This window comes from Lonchura striata, chromosome 2 (genome assembly GCF_050655825.1).
Source record: "Lonchura striata isolate lonStrDom1 chromosome 2, ASM5065582v1, whole genome shotgun sequence".
Lineage (NCBI taxonomy): Eukaryota > Metazoa > Chordata > Aves > Passeriformes > Estrildidae > Lonchura > Lonchura striata.
The window spans coordinates 125293111-125313138 of record NC_140704.1 but is presented as its reverse complement, the minus strand read 5'-3'; the positions used below and the strand labels follow the sequence as shown (position 1 = coordinate 125313138).

Sequence of the window (20028 nt, the reverse complement as noted above, 5' to 3'; positions counted from 1 at the left end):
TTGAGAGTTTAAAAATGAGATAAAAGATTGATAAATTTCATTGTAATGTGAGGAACCTAGTGCTTTTTTAATGTTGTTTTAGAGCTGTGGTATCTGGATTTCGTAGCTATGCTGGTGGCTGAAGATTTAGATCAGACTTTGTTATGTAAGATGGGAGCTCTGCAGGAATCCACCTAATTCAGCCCAAGTGTCTTTGATGTTTACCTCCACTAATAAAAAATTAGAAGCCTGGCCAAGGTTACGTGATTGTTGAGAGATCCCAGTTTGAAGTATTTTAGAGCTTTGCAGTTTGAAAATAGCTGGAAATGAAGCCTCTGAGAACTAAGGAAATGTGGCCTGGGGGACAAACACCAAAGGCAGTAGTTGCAAAAGGCAAAACTCTGACTGATCCTGGTGCTAATGATTGTGTGAGAAAATTTAGATTTACCTGAAAAATAAAGCAAAGCTGAATTTTAGGCAGAATAATGTTTCATGTGCCTTTTGTTTTTTTATCTCTTTGCCTCTCTGTTTGTTATGTTCCTATGGATAAATAAATAATGTTCTGTGTTGAGCAAGCTGTTCTCTGTCACTACCTTTTCACACTGGTCATAACTCCCAGAGGGAAGTTGATGGAGGGGCCATTAACCAGCTGGACCTGCTGAGGACACCTGTAACCTGGTGACCCAGTCAGAGTGTGGGGGTGATTGACTGAATTTCTTCTGAGAGAAGTACAGTATTCTGTACTTTCCAACAAGCACAGATTTCCTCCTTGCTTAGAAGGGGTACCCACAGAGATCCTGAGAAATGGGTCAAAGGATCTGTTTGATCCTCATGTTTGACACAAGTGTGTACTCAGACAATTGTTATTGATGTCAGTAATAAGACTAACAACCATAGACATGATTTTTCTGTTTATAATTAATTTATAAATTAAGGTGTATGTGTTCCTTTCTTGTGAAGCAAAAGCACAATATATATGGCTTCAGTCAGCAGATGTCTGATAATGGGGTGCTGAGATGGATGTATAAATGCTGATTTACAGCCTGACAGGAGACTTCAAAAGTCTTTGAGAAACTGGGAGGAGAAGTATATTACATTTTGTTGATCTTCTTAGAATTGTAGTATGATTATGTATGCATCATTTTCAGAATGGAGAAACAGGAAAAGAATCAGAAGAAGATAAAGATGCAAACAAATCTGAGATCAGCGTAGTGTTTGAAATTGCTTTGAAGCGCAATATACCTGTCACTTTCGAGGTATGTATTACATTTTTACCTGTGTTACATATTTATCTTACTAAGAAAGTATTAAAAAAAGGTACCACTAAAATTCAACATATAATATTCATATATGAAAAATATGCATTTCATATTCATGGAAATGATAAAAAAATTGTCAGTGTATCAGAGTCTATGACAAGAACTTTTTACTGTTAAATTAGATGCTCTTTCAGAACTTTAAGAGATCTAATATTTGGTTGCAAACACTGGGATGGCAGACAGTTAAACCATTTTCTGTACAGAGCTGTGGGGTTAGAATCTGTAGCCACACTCAATCTGATTTGAAATAAACTTCAAAAGAGTTAGCCAAAGCCTTTGCTTTAACTGTTGGCATTCATATGCTAGGAAAGTTCCAATTGAAACATTTCACCTTCAATGTGCTGTCTTCAGAAAGTCACGAGTATCTTCCACTCTGATTCTGTTTCACTTATCTATTTCTACTTAAGCTTTCACAAGTTTTTTTGCTTGTTGTTTATGATTTTATCTATGAACCCATTTCTGACACCTTTGTTTACCTGAAGCGATAAAGAGCATTTGGAATAGCTCCAGTGGTATCAATGAAGCAACTAAGGGAGAATGAGTGATACTGACACTCATTTTTTCCTATGAGAAAGTTCTTACAAAACCTTGTTGTAAAAATCTAACATTGTTGTGGTAGGAAGTGCCAGATTTTCAAGCTGTTTTGTTTTTTAGTTTTGTTTTTGTTGTTTTTTCTTTCTAATGCAGAAAATGCTAATGTAAGTGGCCTTTTATTATTTAGTTTTCTGCATTTTGTTTTACATTTAAACTGAGTCTGCATGAAAGACATGGATAGTGCTTATACTGGTGATGGCTATTTTCTCCAGTGCTTTTTCCTGTTAAAGTATAGGCATGTATTTGCATGTGAAAAGAATCAAAACCCCTAAGCTGTGGCATGCCTTGCAGTGTGCTGTATGCAGTTTACTGACATGTTTGGCCCATGTCCCTGAATTGGCCAACATCAAATAAGACATTTGGACCTTCTTACAAATCTGAGAAATCTTTCAGAAGGTAGGTAAGAAAGACAAAGAATATTGTTCATGACTAAGGAATGCCTTGGTATAGCAAAGGCATAGATGCTTAATATATGTTGTCTCTTTGATATGGACTAATTAAAACATTAAGATAATGTATAATCTAGAGGATAAAACTGGTGTGTCTGTGGCTGTTGGTGTATCAGTTTGCCACTACATGCCAATCACCCAACTCTTAGCTAAGAGCAAACATAATGGAAACACATGCTTGTGTTTCAAAAAGAAAGCTGATAATTAGTTTTCAAACATTATTTTCTACCTTAAACATTTAAAAATATTTGCAATAGTTCTGTACCAATCAATGCACTAAAATGTAAGGAGATGTATGGTCACTGGTCACAGAGGAGCTTGGAAGCTGTAAAGAAAAGAGGGGTAGTGCTCTGAATGTCTTCTTCACTCCTGTTTGAGCTTACTCAAGGGAGAGCATTTGATAAGGAGAGACTGAAGGCCGAAATACTTTGTAAGGAAAAATCTAATGTGTCACTTGCCAAAGAATGTTAGCAACATCGAAAAAATACAGTTTTTTGCTTTCCTGACAGGTTTTGTGTTATTTCCTGCCTTTAAATCTAAATATAGATGACATTCTCAAATGCAGTTTTGATTGAACTTGAACGGCTAAGCAATTATGGATAATCCCCAGGATCTGATGTTTCTAATAGGATTTTATTCACTAATGGTTTTGTGCTATTCCAGGCAGGCATCAAAGCTTCTCTAGCTTTTATTTTGTGTGTGGTAGCTATAAAATAATCTGCCTTTTCTTCATCTGACAAAGATTTAGCCAGTGTTCCAGCAGTGCTGCGTTATGCAACTAAGTAATGATCATAAATATATATTAAGCTCTATGTAAACACGTCCTCAGAATTGCATGAGCAGTGAACAGTCCTATTTCGTGTAATGTGGCTAGTTTTAATTGCCTAGGAACTTTAGGATGATTTTAACAAACTTTCTATCTATTAATTTGTTAAATAAAAACATTCCATTGTAACAAGGAACAATACTTATCACTAGTGCATTCTTAGTTAACTTTGATTCATCAACTTTTAAGCCAAAATGCAACTGCTGTAGGACATTTGTGGGGTTCCCAATGAACAGGTTTTAAGGATGACTACAGAAGTGACTGCTGTGGGAATTGTTAGAGTAGCTGTAGAATGGTCAGTTCACATCTTATTCCTGCCTTGACAGTAGGCTAAAATCTTGCCTTTTTGTTGTTGTTGTTGTTGTTGTTGTTGTTGTTGTTTCAATAGATATGATTTTTATTCCTTATTTGTCAGTAAGGAATAGATGAACATAGAAAATACAACTGAGGTCAACAGCTTCAGATATTAGAACACATTGGGGTGTTTCCGATTGCCATTTTATTTTCAGTATTGTTCTTTGTACTGCAGTGTTATTTCTTTAGAATAGCAAATATAATAATGTTATTTTCATTCTCAGTATCAGGAGTGAAGGCACAGAGTGCCTAAACAGGCAAATTTTCTGCCCCTCCATGCCCGTCCAGTGTTCTGCTGGAAAGTGTTCTTATGTCCCAGCCTTATCACAGTAAGATTCTGCAGAGAATTATCAGAGTTTCTGTGTTTTGAACCAGGGACAGGCCAAATTGCAAACTCTGGGAGAGTAGTTCACAGCAGGAAGTTTCACACCTATCTGACTTCTGCTGTCCTGGAGATTAAAGCTTTGGATGATTGACTACCCAGTTACTCTCATTTGGCTTTTGCAGAATGGCCACCCTTCTCACTGCAGTTTTACATTTTGACATTCAGACTCTTCCTTTTTTCTTTTTTTAGTTATTTTTTCTTTTCTTTTCATTTGTAGCTGGGAAAATCTGGTGTGTCTGCCTGCACAAGCTCCTGGAAATATATTGCTATTTTAATATCTTATAAATAATCATGTATTCATAATGTAGGTGACATGGGTTTTTTGATCCTCAAGTTTTTGGAGGATTTAATGTTTATTTAATCTTGTCCTAATATTTTGAATTTTCTACCTGGCATTTCATTAATAATTAAAGCAGTATTACTCTTTCACTGTACTTCTGTTTTTCATTTGTCAGCATGATTCATTAAGTTGAGCCAAATTCATTCTTGATGTAACTTGACCTTAGATGTGTTTTGGCCCCATGTGTTTTCTCTTGCTGTAATTATTCTTTGAATCCATGGCACAGAAAAAGAAAAGTATATTGAACTGTCACCCTTAATCAAATTCTCAGCTTTAAATTAGCCATGATTAGGTCCACAGGTCGTATCTTTCAACTGAGGAAATAGTTTAATGTTCTAATGTGTATAGTGTTCTTAGATAGCAAAGGTTGAATTTCTTTTTAGTGTTTGCTATCCCAAGGCTCATAGCACAACTGTTTGAAATCATATGGAGTAAAAAAGAGCTGAAATCTGGGGTTAACCAAAAATGTTGTTAGGTAAATATTTTTTGCTTAATTACCAAATTTGGATGTTTAGCTTGGTCCAGATCCCATCTGAATCCTATGGGGTTCATTTCATTGACAGCACAGACTTTTTTCCATTTACACACTAACAAAGATAGAGTTTTTAATGTTTTCCAGTAAACTATTTACCTTGTGTCACATACTTAAAATTTAAAAGATTAAAACCACATCAGAATGCATTAGTTTTATACTAAGAAATATGTTTTTGTGTATATGAAAATATAATCTGGTTTTGTATTAACATTCTTTCTCTCATATATATATATATATATGTGTGTGTGTGTGTGTGTGCATTTATATAAATATGATAAAACTTATATAAACTAATATTTTAGGAACTCAGCAATTATATTTCTTAACCAAGTTATTTTTTCCTTTTTCATCTGGTCAGTATAGACATTCCTGTATATTTTATTAATACAGTATATTGCAGGTAAAGACAAACCTATATAACAGTATTAGTAGAACCTCAGAAAAATTAAGGACCTTAGTAAGGTTAAGTTAGCAGTGTTTTACAGCAAGGATGTTGTAATAGTTGGATAACAGAATACAGGGATGGTTTGAGGCACTGTAGGATCAAGTGGGAAATGCTGCAGTGCGATGAAGGTGCTCAGCACAGACACGACACCAGACCGTGTCTGAGAGCAGGAGATCCTGGCAATGGGCTCATCCCAGCTCCAGTGCAGGCACTGCAGTATCCTGGGGATCAGTGCATTGAAAGCACTGCTGCCTTCTCATGTGGTCAAGCTTTAGTGGGCAACTTTCAACTGAGGCAGTGTTGAAAAGACTTCTGAAATTAATACCTGGAATCTTAGAGTGGGAACACTTCTGGACTACAACAGGAAAATCCCATTCTGGCATAGATGTCATCTTATTCTGGGAAAATGGGACAAAGTTGTCTGTTAATTTTAATTTTTTGTCTTTTTATTGATATATGCTGTGGTAATTGTATTTGTGGGTGAAATTGCCACAAAAGAGAACTTAAAAAAGAAATACAAGCCAAAGGAGACCTCATTACAGTGCAACAGCAAAACTAAATAATGCAAGGGACATGACCTTGAAAAAAAGAACTTTAATACAAAACATGTTGTAATAATGTCAAGATTGAAGGTTTGAGCACATTAAAACTATAGTTATTACACCAAGAAGGTCCTGGTGCCTTTACCTTTGTTCCCTTTCCCCTCCCTCCTCAACCTAAAGAGACATTACTCTTCTTCAACAAATGGTTTGATATAATTCCATCAAATGAAAACAAAAATTTATGTTTGTATTGATTTTGAAGATATTATAAAGAGATGCCTGTCAGATACTCTAATGTCTCCTTATACATATTACATATAACAAAAATTAAATTAGGTAGCTGCTTCCGCCCATCAAACAAAATAACTGAACCTTTTCCCAGATGAGGTCTCTTAATTCCTGATAGACATTGTCCAGACCAGTAAATGGTGTGTGCATGCACAAAGGGATGGATGGCTATCCTGACACTTGCAGTGCTCCAATTTGGGGGTGGACACATCCTAGCATTAGCCTTCTAAAAGGAGATGTGTTTGTGTGTGTTTGTGGTGTGTATGTGTATATGTATGTAAAAATGAAGATACAAAAACAACAAAAGGATGGTACAACATTCAGAACTTAATTTCTTTCCATATTACTATAACTTGTTGCAGTGAAGTACTTCAAATGGATTTTCTTATTGTTGTACTAAATATGTTTGGAAGGGAATAAATAAATGATTTTTTTTTCAGAAATTATTGGCTTTTGTGTGAGTTACAGTGGCTCTTCTGGTAATTCTTTTCAGTACTGTTGGGAGGGACAGCTGAGAGTCATGGAGGCAAGAATGTGTCAGCCTTTCAAATATATGGGATATTGCTCTGAGCTGTGTGCCCTGACAAGGCAGGAGTTGAGAGCAGGCATCCAGCTTGCACCTATTGAGACTGAAGTTTGGGACTATGAACATCCAATGGTTTGATGAGAATAGAAAAAATATTACAAACAGGTTGAGGTAATGCCAAATTAATACAGTTTTGAATATGTTTTGTATAAAGAAATAGTCAAAACCTGGTAGACCTTCATGGATTTAATTGCTTTAGTATGTGAAGCACTTTGCAAAGAAAAAGCCCAACAGCCTTGGTTTAAATATGCATAATTGTTGTATATTGTGTTATTCTATAAATATTTAAAAATGTAAGTCTACTCTTACTTTCTGTGAAACACTGAATATGGTAGTTAGATTTGCTTTATCCAACTAGTCTTAATTTTTTGTACTCAAAACTCATATTGTCATTAATACTTGTCCAAGTTATATGGAAACCAACCTAATGCCTTCAATTAGCAGGAAAACTGGACTAGTAATAAGTTCATTGCAGTGATAACAAACATTAGATCATCTTCTTTGACTCAGTGTTACTTTCTTTTAAAAGGTGATTAAAGAAAGTGGACCTCCTCACATGAAGAGCTTTGTTACACGAGTTACAGTAGGAGAATTCACTGCAGAAGGAGAAGGCAACAGTAAGAAACTCTCAAAGAAACGTGCTGCAATGGCTGTCCTACAAGAACTTAAGAAACTTCCTCCTCTTCCTGTGATTGAAAAGCCAAAACTTTACTTTAAAAAGCGTCCAAAAACAATATTGAAGGTATGTCTCCACCTTTGACACAATTAAGAATGTTTGCTCAGAAAGTAACAGTCAGATTTAAAATCAAGAAAGGCTTATTTGTCATTTTCTGTCAATATTGTTACAGTTGCTTGTTACTGTCAATATTGTTACTTGTTTGCCTGTGCTAATACGCCTGGGCTTTTTTTAAATCCTGAGAATGCTGTGGGATTCTCAAACAGAGTGGCTTATAAATATCTCACATCACTGAGGTCTTCAAGGGTTTGCTTCAGGTCCAGTGGAGGATCAGGCCCTCCAAGCAGCCCTGTCCAGCCATGTCAAGTTTTAGCATCATCTCCTCAGAGAATCCCTTTCAGCATATCTGCTGGTTCTCTCCCAGGGCCCTCTCCGCTCCCTAGGGAGGGAGAGAGATACATGAAAAGGTAAATTAATAGGGTGCTATTTTAGTGCTTCAATATTTTACTAAAAGTTTGAGCATTAGAAATCTGTACACTCAGGATACAAAGTGCAGAGTTCTGAAAGAGCAGCTACCAGAAAACCACTTTAAAATAAGCAAATACTTTGGAGAGTGCAAAACTTGATTTGGAAAATATACAAAAGGCTTATTTGTCACCTTCCTTTTTTCATTTGCCTTCAATACAGAATAACTGATTTTTTAGGAAAACCTAGATTAATTAGATACCCGTCTCCTATTAATATCCTGGGGATCTAATTCTCAGAAACTTATATGAAAAAATGGGAAAGAAAATTATTTAATGGAATACCATCAGCATTAATGCAGCCTTAAAGCTGGAAGATTGGAAAAGTTTTTGGCTTTGGTTTTCACCAAACATCTTGGAAAGTTTTTCTCAGGAAAGACGCTAAGGGTATAGTAATGAAAAGATTTCTTACATTACCATATACCATTTGCCATTACAAACTCAAATTTAATTATACACAGTTGGCCTTGTTAGAAAGAACATTAATTGTCAAAATAAGCTGAATATGTAGATGGCTTTTATTTTTTGAATATCCAAACTTCTGAAATGCTTTCAATGTGCCCATTTCTTTCAATTTAATTTGCATGTGTTTTGAGCACCAAAAAAGTGGCAACAATAACTTCTTTTTATTTGTATATTTATTTATGAGGCTGTATCTTATGGCCTGCTCTTTATTTAGCCTGCTCTGCATTTTGTCTCTGCCTGGCTTCTTGCCCACACAGCTGCCCTTGTGTATGACATTGTCTTAGCTCTTTCACCTACATCTTCTCTAACTACTTCAGCAGTTACACTATGTAGGATTTGCTGCACTGCTTTCTAAATATAATATCCCTCTCTGATCTTTGCCTTCAGTTGCTGATCATTTCTTCAGGTTCCTGAACACTTGTTTGTTATTTGAGAAGCTCAAGCAAGCATGAATGCTTATCTTCTCTTAGCCTGCAAATGGTTTCATAAAAGGGAAATAGCTTCATAATATAGAAATAATTCTGCATTCAAATGCCATTTACATTTGCAAGTGCATTCTTTGTGTTATCCTATGTAAATCAGTGAAGTATGACTTCAGATAAATTTTTGTAGCTCTTAATTTCTTCTTAAAAATCTACAAACAAATATTTTCATAGCTATGTGTTTTTGAAAGAGCATTTGCTGTGTGAACAATAATTCATTAAAAGAATTTCAGAGCTAGAGAGTTTTCAAGGACTGTAGTTTTCCTCCCGTCTGTGGAGTCTTGGACAGACCACTTTGTCAGTCCTTTTGTTTCCCCAGCATGAGATCAATTACCCCACCAACCATACTTTTGGAAATATGATTGTGAGGATTATTGCCTGTTAAGCATTTGAAGTACTTTATGGGTAGTTCACCATAAGCAACAATTCTAGGGTAAATTCATACGACACATAGAGTAAACCCTCTGCACTTTTAGTTGCAAGTTGCACTGTAGGATGGAAGGCCTGGAGTGCTGAGAAGGAAAGAAGGAAGGCTGGAAGAGGAAGCATACTTATGTATGGCAAATGGTTTTTGTCTCTGTGTAAATCCCACCTCCTCTCAGTGTGGTGCATGTTCCAGCATTGTGGCAAGCTATTTTAAGGGGTTGGGGGAAGGCTCCTAGAATAAGGGCAATAAGATATAAGTGGCTAATTAATCTGCTAATTTTCATCCATCCTTATGAGGACCTCCATGGATAGGAGGGGGTTTTTGTAGCTTGCAGTTGCAAGGTATGTACACTACCTGCAACAATGGCAGACAATTTCTTTCTGCAGCTTTGAGCCTGATTCTTATCTCTTGTCTCATAATCAAAAAATGGAAAGTAAGTTACTTCTTATTCTCTCAAAGGGAGTATTACAAAAGAGAGAATCCTAATGCTTATTGAAGCAATGTAATAGTTATAGGGATATATACTGAAATAATGGTTCTTTCCTTTAACTTGGTTTAGACTGGACCAGAATATGGTCAAGGAATGAATCCCATCAGTCGGTTGGCTCAGATCCAACAGGCCAAAAAGGAGAAGGAGCCAGAGTATGTTCTTCTTTCAGAGAGAGGAATGCCTCGCCGTCGAGAATTTGTTATGCAGGTATCATTTGTGTCATGTTAGAGATAATGGCCTTGCTAAGTGTTTGGTTCAAAATCAAACAAAACAGTGGCATAATATGAAGTGGAACTCCTTCTGTTTAGCTTTTTGCCTTGCTGTCAGATATACAGGAATAGTATGAAATACAGTATCAGAAATCCCATCTAAACTTTCTTCTTTCTCTTAGTGAAACAAGTTGCAATTGAATTATGTGCCCTCTAGATGCTTTTCATGCATTTTGCATTATTTTGTACTCTTATTTCTATTTCACCAGATTGTTATTGTCTTTATTCCTGATGGTTCATGATTTATTTACTTTTACTTGTCTTTTTAGAAAAAAAAAAAAAAATTGGACTGGTGTTGATCCAAGGATGACAGCAATATCTAGTATTCTGAAATATGGGTATTCATATGTCCATATTACCAGGCATTTTGGCTTTAAAAATAGTGTTGTAAATTTTTTCAGCTTTCCAGTTTCTTTGTGACTTTGTTATCTCTGAAATACAGCAAAAAAAGCCAGCCACATGTTTTATACTGTCCTCTGACTGGACCTAATACTGAAACAGTAGATCATTAAAATTCCTTTCAAATTTAAATTAAGAACATGTACAAAAATTTGGTGTAACTGTGATATTTTGTTAGATAGCACAACAGCAGGTTGAGAAAGATTAGAAACAGGAAAGGATTCTGTATTCTTGTGTTTTCACTCAAGGGTAATTTTGTGCTGGAACAACTCGGAACTGCATACCTCAGCGTGTTTTGACTTGCTGTCTACCAACCACACCAAAATGTCACTTCTGATCACAAGCAAAATTTATGATGTTCCAGCACCTCCTTCTCCAGAAAATTAGTTATGTTTTCAATTCAATCTCTAAGTTCCTCCTTCATGTCTATGAAGATAAGATAGTGATCTTAATTTTCTTGGGCCTAAGTGGTCTTTCTTCATGATTTATTATTTTTCTCTCTGAAGGAAAATAAAGTGTTGTCTTTTGTTGCAGACTCTTTTTTTTAATATAAACTTGAATTTATAATATTTTATGAGACCTGAAAGTATTTGAAAAAGAGTGATCCTGTCACAGAAAATCCCATTTCCCATGCTTAGACCCCCATGGGACTGTGCACAGTTGGTAGTTGCTATGAGGCCTCAGCAGAGCAGTGTGACAGAGCCCAGTATTAAAAAGAAGGGCTGGCAGTTTAGTTTTCTGTTGGAGGAGTGTCAACAATGGCAAAATCTTCAGTTTGTATAAAAAAGGAATCTTAAAAGCAGTCAGTATGTAGAAGATTCCTGTATCTAAGAAGGTTTGTGAAAGAAAGAGTTAAAGAAACTCCACACAGCAGTTGCTTTGTTACAAATACTTTTAAACTCCATTTTCACCCTTTTGTAATATCTTCACACTAAAATTATTCTTCTATTTATCCCACCTTCAGGAAATTTCAGTGGATTCATTATGACATGCAGAAAACCTTTTCAGAAAAAAATACCTTTGTATAAACTACTTAAACCATGTTTTCATTAAATTTAATTGAATGTGGAAGTAAAATATCCAGAGATAATATGTTCATTTTTATCTGTCACACAAAGAGCAGGTTTAGATGTGATGAAATGGATCCAATTACTTGTCTTGGCTACTAGATAAACAGAAGAAAACCTCTGATGACATTAGTTGGTGTTCTGTTCCCAAAGTTAATTTCAGAAAGCTCTTTCTCTTTGTAGTCAGGCCTTTAATCCTTGATAGAGGTTATAATAATAGCTAAACCAGTTTTACAGGTCTGAGAAATAGCAACACATTGATTTATTGTGAGCTATGCTATAAATTGTCTTTTTGTCTTGTCCCATTAAAGTCCCTCAGTTTTATTGCATATAAACTCGTAGCAGATTGGCTGTTTTCTAATTGTTGTGAACAGCATAGATAAAGAAAAAGTTTATATTTCAGGATTATTAATACTTCTGGCTTTGGTAGACAAATCTTTTTGGTTAATGATGTATATATATGTGCTTTGAAGGGACATTAATGATTATTAATAATTTACATACTCTTCTTCATATTTAGAATTAAGATGCATTTGAGTAAAGAAGAATTTAAACTTTTAGGAAAATACATATAGGATAAATTAAGGAAAGTGAATTATTGAATGACATAAGCTACAAAATATAAAATATTCTTTATTTAGCATTTGTATGCCTTTTTTTTATAATTTTTTTTAAGCTCCTTCCAAACTGTTTCTGATTTTTGACCTCTGGGGTTTTGGTTTTTTTTTTTGTTATTCAGATCACCTTGATGATTTTATTATTTTTATTTTATTTTTATTTTCTTTTTTTGACATGGTTTTGAAACTGTGCACTATTTTGAGACACAATTTGGCAAATAGAAGGGCTTAATGGACCAAGCAAAATACTAATGAACCAATCAAAGAGCTATGAATGAATAGCAGTGAGAGTGCTCATGTCACAAACCAGACACATACAGCTCCAAGAGTTTTAAAAATGGTACCAAAGCCAAGGATTAAGTTGGAGCCACACATTTTATGGATCTCCATTGCCTACAGTTTGTCCTTATTTTGAGGTTTTAATTTCTCCTAGTATTATGAAAGACATCATGTTTGTCAGAAACCCTTTGTACTGGACAGACCACAGGTGCACTGAGGAGCCTTCTTTCCAAGGACTGTTAGGATCAAAGCTTGTCAGGTGTAAGCAGTTCCAGCCCCTGTGTTCTTTGCAGTGCAACAAAGTGGGAGGAAGGCAAATACAGTTTTCATCCTTGTTTAGAAACCACTCTCCTTAAATCTCAAGTCTGTTTGTCTCTCCATTGCTCTGCATACTGTCCTGATGATTCTGGGGAGCTGCTGCAGGCAACACTCCTTCCTACAAGAAAGAGAAAGTGCAGACACTGGGGCAATTCCAGTGTTAACAGAGTGGGGGAGAGGTTCATGAGAGAGAATGGGGGTAACACAGATGCTGGTGGAAGAGAGAGGTAACTGTGTGTGCACTGAGATGCAGAAAAATGCAGCTCTTGGCTATGAATTTGGTGAACTTCTGAAAAATCTAAACAAGTCCTTCCAAGTGAATACTGTAGTCCCCTTTTGCACTACTGTAGGTTTTTCAAGATTGCATCTTCATCAAAAGAGCTGACAGCTGTTGATAAATCAGCAAGAATATTATATTAAGGAGTCTTGCATTTATTATGATTATGATCAATATTTTCTTTTTAAGGTAAAAGTAGGCAATGACATTACTACTGGGACAGGCCCAAACAAGAAAATAGCTAAAAGAAATGCAGCAGAAGCAATGTTGCTACAGCTGGGATATAAAGCCTCTACTCCTCTTCAAGACCAGACAGAAAAGGTGAGAACTAATTGTTAAGATGCCCACAATTTACCCTTGTCTAGGTTTTTAAGCTGTATCAGCTAATCACTTAGTAAAACTGGAAGCTTAAACTTGTGCATGGCCTGTTTTAGAGAGTTGCTTGTCACAGATTAGCCTTTGTTTAGCTACAGCTCTACAGCTACCCTTAGTATTAAGTGCAGCCTCTACTCCTCTGAGAGTAATTAGGAACAGAAACAGATTTCCATAGAATAGTGTGTGTGCAAAAGTGTACATGTGATCCATGCACCTATTTCTACTTACAAATCAGGATGAATGTACCTTGTGCTTTTATTCCATTTTGGGCATTCATGAGAGCCCAAAGGAACAGAAGGAACAGAAAGGAACAACATTATTAACTTTCATGTATGAAATAGTAATCAGTGTTTACCTTCCCATTGCATGTGCACTAAAAGCATTACAGAAATATAATGGCCTTTTCACATTTGATGACTGATAAATAAAATGTGCGTCACTTTTTTTTTTAATGAAGAAGGAATTGCATTTTAAATTCATATGTGTTGCAAGTATGTATTTCCACGTTAGCTGCCTGCAACTTACCACTCCTCTCCTCTCTTGAATTTATTGATTAGGCGTTTGTAACCAAAATTGGCTGTTAAAGTTTTGCCTTTTGTTTTCTGAAAAGATACATGGTGAGGTATTTGACTAAGCTGCAGACCCTAAACAGGCTCACTGCATGTATATATTTTGATAATTACTTTTGTATTTACTGTGGCTGCACTAGGTAACTAACAAAATGTTCTGTTGGGATTTTCTAGGACTACATAATAAATCTGAATATAGTATATATGTACACATCTATGTATATGTAAATATGGAGGTATTCTGTTCTAGATGTTCTGTATTCCTAACCAGGAAAAGAAATACTGTACTGGTTACTTGGCCCCACCTTCTTCTGTTTCACTGTCCTTTGGGAGTAGCAGCAATGTGTGTGCTGTTCACACTCACCTTCACTATGTTCTTCACTATATATCTTAGTCATAGACAAGTGTGAAATACTCTAAACAGAGTACTTGGAAGCTGGATGATGTTCCTAGTGAGAACACACTGTGCAGACATGGCCATTTAAAAAAAAAGCTTCTGACTGAGTCAAATGATAATTCATTTTCACCAGAATGCTGAGACGTTTCTGCTGTAGAATATACTCTCTATGATATAAAACTATTAACTTTTTCTTCACTGGCAGTTTTGCCAAAAAACAAGTAAAACCAGAAAAACTAATTTTTTTTATTCTAATATGAAAACATGGGTTTTTATTCTTGGATTTGAAATTGGGTGAACTAATTTAACTTAGTATTTTTCAGAGATAAAGCCTGAAAAAAATCAGCCCACAACATAGTTTCTTTGGAGAGCTCTACATGGTGAAAACTTGTGGTTACAGTGAAATCCTTACCAAAAAATTGAGTGGCTAAAAAGAGATGCTGCTGCTTTGTTTCCCTACATTTATTAAGCTATTTCTTACAAGTACATTGTCTTTAGAAAATCAGGCTTTATTGCATACTTGCAGATGTAGACATTTTAGGATTGGTGGACTAGTACAATGGCCTAATATTATTCTGAATACAATGAACAAATAGGTTACTGTATCCAAAAAGTGTGAAGTACTCAACTTTCATGTAGTGGCAGTATCATAACAAAATCATCACAAATTTTTAAAACTTTGTTGGGGTTTAAGGACATGAAATATCTAGAGCATCTGATTTTATCTTCTGTGTTTATGTCTGGACATATTTGGCAATGGACAAGTTAGTTTGTGTAGCTGAGGCAATTTTAACTCTCAAACAAAACTGTGGTGGAGAAGAGGGAAAATAGCCCTTAGATCTCTATCAATTTGAGCATTGCAAAATTCCTTGTATATAAATTGCACAATAAAGATATACCATTAGAAAATACTTCTTTCAGTGTTTGAATCCAAATGGGTCCCAGTGTAGATTGGCTGATGTAGCAGGTTGGCATCTAAATAGATAATTTTCACCTGTATATTTTTTGCTGATGCTAAAAAAGGCAATTCTTTTTTCCCCTGTGCCCCCTTTTCCTCAAGTCTTTCCATTCCATTCCTACTCCCTCAAAAAAAAAAAAAAAAACTAAACTAAATTCAGTGGGTTTTTTCCTTAACCTTCTTACATAAAGTGTGACTGTATTTATTGTTTTAATGGAGACCTAAGAGCATTATAAGAGCAATGTGTAGTGCTGATGGCAGCATAAGTAATCCAGGTAACTGTAGAAGAGTAAAGGCTCTTCTCTTTCCTGGGTTTTAAACTGATTCTGGAAAGAAATCAGTAATGGTTGTGCAGAGCCTTGAGGACAGCAATCTGGAGGTATGCTGGGAGACATTTTGCAGTTGTCAGAATTTTAATTCTATGGATAAGATTGGGGAGTTGTAATAATTTTTTCATGTTTCCACCTTTTTGGTTTTTTTTGCCCCTTGTATTCTCTTAGAGAGAAGAAAACCAAGGTAGATTGCATTCATGTGAGGCAGCAGTACTAAGGATTGCTTACTCATAGAGGAATTGTTAAATTCCCTGTCATGATCAAGTTAATAAACAATTAAAAAAGAGAAGAATGAGGAAAGTTGGAAATCTTCTTTGATTGTAACAGTGTGCTTGTGCTGGTATCATGTTACAGATGGTCAGAATGGATTCCTGACAAAAGCATGCTGTTGTTAACAGCAGTAAATACAAACGTATTTATAGATTTCATATTGCTTATTCGTATGAAGAACTGTTGTCACCCGTATTTTCAAATGTACATACTACCTGCTTCATAATATGAATAAAACAAGTTATATGAAATTAAAGTGTATGGATATAGGTGATCAATTTGAAAGCTGACTGCAGTGCCTGTCCTTTTCCATCAAATATCTCCCATTTTCACAGCACATTGCCAAGGCTCTTTGGGATGTACATGATGATGAAAAGCAGGGAAACAGTCATTGAAATACCTGCTTTTCATTGTGTGCTCTCTCCTCCTCTTTTCCAAGTAACATGTATCATCTAGTGGTCTGTATTATGACACGGCAGTAATCTAAACATCCTTAATGCAATCTCTGAGATGCAGACACAGATTTCAGCTGGCTGATTTCCCTTCTCATCTCCTTCACTTTCCAACTCCATCTCTGAGAGCAAATGATTACAACTTTGTTCTGGCATATAGCCTGCTTTGCTGTGAAGTTTTCTGTTTGCATAAAAAATCCCAGTGAAATCTGAAAGGGATCATTCATATCACATTCCTAAAGCTGGTTGTTGATACCTCCTATGTAATGAGGAAGCTTGGGTTTTTTTATCCAGTTTTATACACAAACCTAGGACATTGCCATCTTATTTACTGTGTAAACCTCAGTAGTGGCTTCATTTTGAACCTCTGTGTTAGTTGTTCCTCTTTTCCATGTCAGAGTAATACTCTGTTTTAAACATAGTAAAATTAATTTGAAGACAATTAGCTTCCTCCAAAATACATGAAAATAATGGAAAATTGTAATAATTTTTACTTCCACTTTAGTGACTAAATTGGTTCCTAACAAGTAAATATTTTAAAAATACACCCAAAGTACTTTATAGTGTTTACAGATTCCTTCATAAGCGGTAATTAGGATCTTCGTGTTTTAGAATGTAACTTCTCTGTTGACTGTTTATGTTTTCATTTGAGAGCCGCTTAAAACATTTAATTTTATTTAAGTCTGATTTGGTAACATATTGAGTTAAACCTAATCCTTGGGGAAACATTTATATTTCAGTGTTAGGCAATAGTTGTTAATGTTTACTCATGAAGGATACATTACTCAAATAACCTACCTTACTCAAAAATGAAGATGAGTTAGCAACATTTTGTGAACAGATGTAGCAGTCTCAACTCATCCTTTTTAATATATTTCAACTAACTTTATAAATAGGAATGTTCTGTTTAGGGAGCAGTTTGCTCTTTACTTACTTGTCTTTCTCTACCTGTTTCAGCTTGGAGAAAACAAAAGTTGGAATGGCCAAAATGTTGGGTTTCCTGAGCCAACAAGTAATAGTAAGTATTGCTTTCTAAATTTATATTGATATTTATTTCTCTTTGTCTCTGTATGATTTGGATTATTCAAGACAATTGAAATGCTTTTTGTAAATATTTCAGGGGTTTTGTTGCAATTAGATGAATTAACTCCTGAGTGTCGTGTGTGTGAGTGTAGGTATGAACGAGTGCAGAAACAAGGAAATTTTTATCTACTCATTGAATTATTGAATCCTTCAGTTTGTAATGAATTTTAGGAGGTCACCTAAACTGCTTGTTCAAAGCAGAGTCAGTGCAGAGTTGAAATAAGGTTGCTTGTGGCTTTTTCACAGTTCTCCAGTGATAAAGGTTTCATAGCTTCTCTGGGCAGTCTGTTCCAGTGCTTAATTGTCGTCACATTGATTTTTTTTTTCCATTTATATCCTTGTCATAACATCTCCTGTTTGTTTATGACAGTCATCTCCTGTTCTTCTGCTATATACCTCAGTATATAGACTGGCTCCATCTTTTCTGACAACCTTTTCTTAGATATTAGAAGGCTGCTATTGGGTCCCAACAGATTTCTATTATCTAGGAATTTATTTCTTTACTCTAAAATCGCAGCTTAGAGACAAGGATATTGGGGAATACATGATGTCAAAATCCTTGCTAAAGCCAAGGTAAATGACATCCACTGCTCTCCATTCATGAAATCAGTCATATTATCATGAAAGATAATCACATTGTGTGCCTGCAAATGGCATTAAGAGGACTGCATGATTTTCTCAGGGACCAGAATGAGGCTGACCAGCCTGCCTTTTTTGAGTATAATGCATTTCTCCAGGCACTGGAGATTTCTTCTGATCTCCATGACTTTTTGAACAGAAGAGAGAGTGGCCTCATAATGATACAAGCTGGTTGACTTAGCACACTAAGCTATGTCCCATTTGGCCCAATGAATGCATGGGAAGTTCCACCTGAAAATCAGGGAGAACTTTACTGTCCAGGTGACTGAGCACTGGAACAGGTTGCCCAGAGAGATTATGGAGTATCCTATACTGGAGATATCCAAGAACCATGTGGACACAATCCGGTGCTCTGCGATGACCCTGCTTGAGCAGAGGGACTGGACCAAATGGTCCACTGTGGTCCCTCCAGCCTGACCCAATCTGCAATTCTGAGATTCTTTATTTATATGGGCTAATTTCTAGCTTTTCTCACAACATCCCTGACTCTGGTGACGTTCTGCTACTGGTAGTTCTGCTCTTCCCTGAGCTTTGTCTATAAGACAAAAAAGCCCAAGGAACCTTGTTGGTGAAGATTGAATTCGGTTTCACTGCAACAGGTAAAAAATAGGACAGAACTTGATGAGTTTATAGCTAGATTTTTGCTGTTTAAAGTGGTAAAGATAATACAAATAGTTATTTTTTGCTTTTTCATGAGCCCTGGATTTTTTCTAGAATTGTGTGTAGATTTGAAATTCTTAAGGGTCCCAAACATTATCTCCCTCACCTTAGGACTGTACAGACATGGACACACGCATGAGCTACCTTCTATTTTTTGCCCGTATACATCTGAAAGACATGGTCCTAAAAGCAGGTTTTAAGGAGTTTCAGTAGTATTCCATTATATATATATGGTCTTCCCAGTCAGCACAGAGGGACTCAGAGACCTGGGGAATAACTTGTGCTTCAACCTACACAACAGTTTGTTAGTGTTTAATGTGATCTTGGATTCAGCACATGCCATTGTGTTTCCCTGAAAGGAAGGATTCTACAGGCTCTAAGTCTTCTCATTAATAGCTTCCTTACAGCCCTGTCATCAATCCCCATCAATAATTTTAGATGATTTCTATTTGTATTGTCAAAATCTTTAAGGACAGGATCTTCAAATATCTGAAATATCTTCAAATGTTAACATCTTAGAGTTTGAGACAGCAGAATAAGACGTCTATCTTTTCTCCTGTCCTTTCAGTATCTTGTAGCAGAGATACTTAGAGTTGAATCCACAATTTTCTGTTAAACCAACAAAAAAAGCAATCTCTTAGGCTGCAAGACAACTTTGACAGTTATACCTTTAAATCCAAATCTAGAAGGAGAACACAAAGGCAAACTCATTCAATAGGAGACAAGATTGACAAAAATTATATTTTAAACTTGTGCTAACTAAATAACTTATTTTTCACAGACCTTTTTGCACCCACTAGAGCCACAGTACAGAAACAGGTTTTTATTCTGGGAAACTTCTGTAGTGCTCAATGCCTTCATTTCCATTCTTCTGATCTACAAGTAAATTGGAAGTTGAAAGAGATGGAGCATGCCAATAGACATGGAGTATTTGTTCAGAGACCATTGTTCTTAATCCCTTAACCCCTTTTTTTGAGGGTTCCAATCTAGAGGCAACATTAATAATAAGCAGGTGATTAAAGTGTATCATAGAATGTTCGAGGGTTAGAATGAATCTTAAAGATTATCTAGTCCCAACCACCCCTGCCATGTGCAGGGATGCCACCCACTAGACCAGATTGCTCAAATGCTTATCCAGCCACACTGCCACGGTGTTTTGAATAAAATAAATCACTTCTATGCATGATCTCTCATGCACCTGTGAAGTGCAGGTTTTTAAAAGTCAGTTCCAAACAAGTTCCACAGATAAAAAATGTCACATCCTTTCAGGTGTGAGTTTACTAGTTTATTTTTAAGAACAGCATTTTTTGGTAGGTGAATTTACTCTTGAAGTTTTTTAAGTATTTTTTTTTAGTTAGGAA

At 35.8% G+C, this 20028-nt stretch overlaps 1 protein-coding gene across 5 annotated transcripts in view; it reads left to right on the top strand.

Moving 5' to 3' along the window:
* Window positions 1-20028, top strand: part of STAU2 (staufen double-stranded RNA binding protein 2) — a 169899-nt gene that overhangs the window by 54924 nt on the left and 94947 nt on the right. For all 5 annotated transcript variants that reach the window (XM_077783200.2, XM_021530600.3, XM_021530601.3 and 2 more), the window contains exons 7-11: window positions 1128-1235; window positions 7172-7384; window positions 9776-9913; window positions 13122-13253; window positions 17243-17303. In XM_077783200.2, the coding sequence (XP_077639326.1) occupies window positions 1128-1235; window positions 7172-7384; window positions 9776-9913; window positions 13122-13253; window positions 17243-17303 (652 nt within the window). The remainder of the gene's footprint in view (window positions 1-1127; window positions 1236-7171; window positions 7385-9775; window positions 9914-13121; window positions 13254-17242; window positions 17304-20028) is intronic.